General features: G+C 44.7%; 1 protein-coding gene across 1 annotated transcript in view; it reads left to right on the top strand.

Annotated features, from left to right (window-relative positions):
• Positions 1 to 610: 610 nt before the first annotated feature.
• Positions 611 to 5,350, top strand: part of SMURF2 (SMAD specific E3 ubiquitin protein ligase 2) — a 65,716-nt gene continuing 60,976 nt past the window's right edge. Inside the window, exon 1 of the mRNA XM_085304683.1 lies at positions 611 to 933. Coding sequence (XP_085160809.1) covers positions 882 to 933 — 52 coding nt within the window. The 5' untranslated portion in view covers positions 611 to 881. The remainder of the gene's footprint in view (positions 934 to 5,350) is intronic.

Genomic DNA, 5,350 nt, shown 5'->3' with positions numbered 1-5,350 from the left:
GGAGGCCCCATGTCCTCCACTGCCCCCTGCAAGCTGCCCACCAGCRCTGTGACTCTCCCTGCCCTCGCTGTGCTTCAAAATCTGGAAGCCACCGAAAAAGTCACCGTTCCTCCGGGGACAGGAGCAAAATTAGGCCACGCTGCGTGGATGCAAAGCAGCTTCTCCTTGCTGGAGGACGGTGCTTTGCAAGACTCATCTGTTCGTTCCTACAGAGCACCGGTCACCAGTGAATCAGCCCAAAGTTGAATGGTTTCCACCACSAGTTTGCCAGACGTTATCCACGCAAAGCCTAACTCAAAATCACAAGTACTCAGCRGCGTAACCAGACACCTCGGCTTGGCTTTGAACTCGTGCCCACAGGGACGTTTCACGTTTGCGCCTCGGATTTTTCAGGTCTAACCCCACCACCAAGCTCCCTTCTCCTGTTTCCATGCCCCGCCGCGCCCGGGAGGAGGGAAAAACACCCTCCGGGAAACGAGGGAGCGCGCCGGGAGGCCCCATGCCCGCGGGGCCGGCGCAGGGCCGGGGCGGGGAGGGGAAACCCGGCCCGGCCCGGCCCGGCCCCGCCGCCGCTTTGTTGTGCTCGCCGCCCGGGCTGCGGGCTAGGGGGCGGGGAAGGGAGGCGAGGCGAGGCGGCCGCGTCTCCTCCTCCGCCTCCTCCTCGGCCCCGCTCATGGCGACGCTGGGCACATCCGGGCTTCTCCTCCTCCTCCTCCTCCTGCGGCGGAGGCCGCCGCCGCCGCCGCTGCCCTGAGCGCCCGGCCCGACTCCATTAGCCCGTCCCCTCCCCCCTGCCCTGCCCGCCCCGTCTCCCTTCCCGGACCCAGAGGCAGGGGGAGCCCCGGGCCAGGCAGCGCCGAGCCCTAGGAGCAGCCGGGGACATGTCCAACCAAGGGGCCCGGCGGAACGGGCCCGTCAAGCTGCGACTGACAGGTGAGGGCGAGCGCGGCGGGGCGGCGGCGGGGGCCTGCCGCTGCCTCCCCCCAACCCGCCTTCGCCCCCGGCGGCGGCCGGGCAGCGGGAAGGGGGCGAGCGGGGGAGGGAGGAAGCGGCACGTGCTGCGTGGGGGCTGCTCGGGCCCGGGGGCAAGGCGAGGCGAGGCGGGCGGCGGGGGAAGCCCGTCGTCCGCGGGCAGAGAGGCGCCGAAAGAGCCGAGCGGGGCGAGCCCGGCTGGAGGGGCGGGTGCGGGCGAGCCGCCTCGGCGCGGATTTGAGATTGAACCTGGGGTTGCAGCAGCCTCTCGGGCCTCTTGTGTGTGTGTGTGTGTGGCGGGGGGGGGGTTTAATTTCTCCCCTCTCCTCACAGCCTCGCACCGCCACGGGGGACGGGAAGGGGGCGGGGGGCGTCGTGAGGAAAATGTCTGCGCCCCGCAGCCAGGCCCCGGCGCCCGGGCTGGCGGCGACGGGCCCCCGGCCGCTGCCGCCCTCCCCGGCCCGGCTCGGCCCAGCCTCGCCGCCCTCCTCAGCCCGGGGGCTGCTGCGAGCTGCCTGCCGTACCCTGTTCCTCCCCCCCTTTATTTTATTTTATTTCCCTTCTCCTTCCCTCTGTAAACTTGGAGGAAACTGTCACACTCTTTGTTTTGATCTCTTCGGGTTTTTTTTTTTTGTTTGTTTGTTTTTCCCCAAGCCGACTTCCTTGGTTAAAATCCTATCCAGTTCGTTTGCTATCATGCCTTGTGCTGCCAGCCCTCTGCCAGAAGATCRCTTGACCTCTAATGTTTTTAAATATCACCAGAACTCTTCACCTGCATGCTGGGAAGGGAAATAAGTTATTTCTAAATCCTGGAAGTATGTGAGCTTTTTTCTTCCCCCTCCCCCCCTTTTTGTTTGTATTTTTGTTTTTTTCCAGTAAGAATCCAGGTAAATAGGTTTAGAGGAAAAAGGGAAATAAGTTACTTCTAAATCCTGGAAGCATGTGTTTATTTATTATTTTTTGTTGGGGGGGGAGTTCTTTTACAGTAAGAACCCAGGTAAATAGGAGATAGGAGAAAATCTTGAAAGCATTCCTAGAGCTTTCTTAAAAAAAATGGGAAGACYTTAAAGAAAAGAGTTAATGAAAAATATTGTAAAGTCTCCCCAGCAAAAACCAAGRTATTTTGTGTTATAAATTATCACTGCATGAAAGTAAGAGGTTAGAAAATAATAGATAATATTACTAATGCTGTTGCCTTTAAATAGTGTGTTTTAGCAGGATAGTGGTTCTGCTTGCAAAAAAAGAGTCCAGTAAGTATTTAAGAAGAAATCTGACAGAGTTGGTATATTTGCTTTAAGTCCATGTGCAGTATTTCCAGCTAATGTCTGAGATGTGTTTTCTTACTTATTTTTTTCAAAGTATGTTATTTTTACAGAGAAAATAAATGTGTCTGCTTATGTTTTACTCTGGAAATACTTGGTCTAAATTTGTAATCTAGTTTTCATGGAGATTTGTGAGTATCTGTATGTTACGCTTAGAAATAAAACTCTTAAAATAAGCATAGCTGGGACTGATGCATGGAGCAGTGCTGCCTTGGTTTTAAAGTGTGTTTTGCAGCTTTCTCTTTAGGTTATTGCTTTACTGATGCAGTACTTAATTCTTTTTTTCTCCTGAGTGTTCAGTCTTACTTTATCTTTGAAATGTTAAAAATGGTCGGAAGCCTCATATAAAGGTTCAGAAAATACCTGTTCAGGGAGTTGCCTTTTTCACCTTTGGATTTCCCGTTCTGTATTTGTTTTATTTTTACTAAGGAATATGGATATAATCATCTGTCTGTGACAATATAARTATGTTATGGGGGATTATGACTCTGAGCAAGAAATAAGCAGTAGTTTTACTTACTGAGTTCTAGGAGACTCTGTAGTTGTGCAGTCAATTCCAAAAAGAAGCAGATACAGTYTTACAACATGCTTCTGAGTTTTTGTCGTCTTATATTTTAAGAAGTCTTATATTATATGCAGAACACAGGATGCAGACAAAATTGTCTTTACAGGGGCTATTCCAGCCCTAGCAGCTGTTTGCAGTTGCTGAGTACCAGTTCTGTTTTTTGGAAGTTTGTATGAAACATCAGCCTCTCTCAAGTTAAAAATGCTTGAGGTATTTTGTGCTTTGGTTAATTGCATATTGTTTTACATAAGGTCATTGATTGTAAGGAAATTTTACATGTTTGAGGAAAGCTATTRTAAGTACTGAATTGAACTTTATTAATTGAACTGACATGTTTTCAGTTCTTGCCTAGGAATAGTTTTAAGTGCTCTGTGTGTTTTTGATTACCCTTTTTGATTGGAAAAGCAGTGTGATGACTCTTGAATTCTAAAACTGTTTGGAATTAAAAGAATTTGTGTATTCCAGTGTTTTTTGAAAGTATATTCTCAAAACTGACAATTGCTATTTAATCTTAATTTTCTTTGACTTTATGAAACTAGCAGCCTTATGTTTTGGTTTAAATATTTATAGGATTAATTCTACAATCATTGTATAATACTTATCTTTTTCGTTCATTATCTCTAAATTAGATGATATAGATTAAAAAATTGATTTTCAGAACTGGATTCAATTAGCAGTTTTACAGGACATAAGCATTAAAGGTTTAGATGGAAAACATTGTTTTGACTGACTGGATAAATGACAGGGTAATGTTTGATGTGAGTCCAAGAACTGATCTGGAGCTAGTGCCCAACTTCTCTGTCCATCTTGAGGAGCCAAATAAAATATTTAACCTAGGCCTCATTTTGTAAAAAAGGTTGGTTCTTTGTTGGGACCTTAAGAAAGTTCTGAGAAATGTTTGGCATACCTTTACACTAAGTGTTTAACAGTTTATTTAGRTCTGGGCTCCATAACAGAGAAAAACCACAGTGGTGGCATACTTGTGAGTTTTTATTTAGTGTACAGTGGATCTGTGTTGTACGTTTCTTCAGAGGTTATTCTTTTGCTCATAGCTTTAGTTCTCTCATAAAGATCACTCGGACCTTTAGTCGTATCTTCGTTCATACATTTTGCACTGTCTTGAGCTGGAAAGTTGCTAGGTATTTGTTAAAATCCAAAGATTATGCCTTTTGATGAGATTTCAATTCTAATATGAAGTGTTAAGTGCTTGTTTATGATAAACTGTAGTGAGTGTAATTTAAATTAGCTTAAGTCTAGAATTGCACTACTCTTCAAAAATTATTGTAGTAGATAACTTACATTACAGCTTCCTTGGATAACGTTGTTWTAAGGAAAGTTCCTTCAACTCTGATATTTTTACTGCCATTATATTAGTCCTATCCTGAGTATATTTGAGTTATGTAAAAACTGCAGGTGCAGTCATCCCTTTCAAATCTGTTGTGATTTTTCTCAGAGTTTTATTGAGTYTGTGGATTTGTAAATATTTTATGCTCTCAGATGGAACCCCCACATTGAAAACTTATGTTAATCTCATTTTCTTCAAAGCCTAGGAATTGATTATTGTTTTCAGCTGCTTGGTGAATATTTTATGTCTTAATCTGTGAATTAYCTGATAAAATAGTTACGTATGACTGCATTCACTTAGGAAGAAAATAAATGAGTTACCTAAATGAAGTATGTAAAGCTTTATCAAACAGAAAGAGATTTAAAAAAATCAAATTGAAGTTTGTGAAAATACATGGGCACTAGAATATAKTGAGTTGAGTGAAGTTAATGCATGATTTAATTTAGTTCATGTATTACAGCTATCATTTCTGATCGGAGTAGTTTACAGGTGAAGGTACTTTGAAAGCTGTGAAGCACAATTATGCCTTACTGTAAAAGATGGCAAAAAAAGTTCCCATAGTTAAAATTGGAATGAGCTGGCAGAGTTCTGTTGGTAAAGAATGAGAGGTAGGCCGGAAGAGGTGTTAGAGATCTGGCTTTCAGGATCCCTGACCAAGTTTACCAGTTAGGAAGATAAAAAGCACTGGGTTGTTGTGTTCTAGAAAATGGACAGTATCTCATCTACTGTGTCTTACGTTGATTTTACTGTATATTCATTTCTTACAGTACAGAGGTGGTACTGTTCCAAAGGATTATGGCGTTGAAGGAAGAAAGTGCATTAGTTTTGTTGGAAACAGGACAGAAGTTTATGGGTGGCAGAGCTKCGCTATAGAAACAGCATTGCTGATTGATCGATTTAAACTACCTACCTGTAGTTTTTCCGTATCAAAGTTACGGTTTTATAATTAACTTAAATGGCATGGCAATTTTAGATCAGCTTAAAATGGGAGATCTGTTTCTTTTTTCTTCCTCTTCCTCTCTTCCTAGTCGCTGGCTTCACCTTTCTGTGCCTTCCCTTGTATTATTCACTCCAGCAACTGTGTAGCTGTGTGATGAGCTGAAAGCTAACCTTACCAAGAAAAAGCTTTTTTTTTTTTTTTTTTTT

Source organism: Rhea americana, unplaced genomic scaffold (genome assembly GCF_003343005.1).
Source record: "Rhea americana isolate MKP2758 unplaced genomic scaffold, rheAme1 scaffold_21, whole genome shotgun sequence".
NCBI lineage: Eukaryota > Metazoa > Chordata > Aves > Rheiformes > Rheidae > Rhea > Rhea americana.
This window is presented reverse-complemented; position numbering and strand designations above follow the sequence as displayed.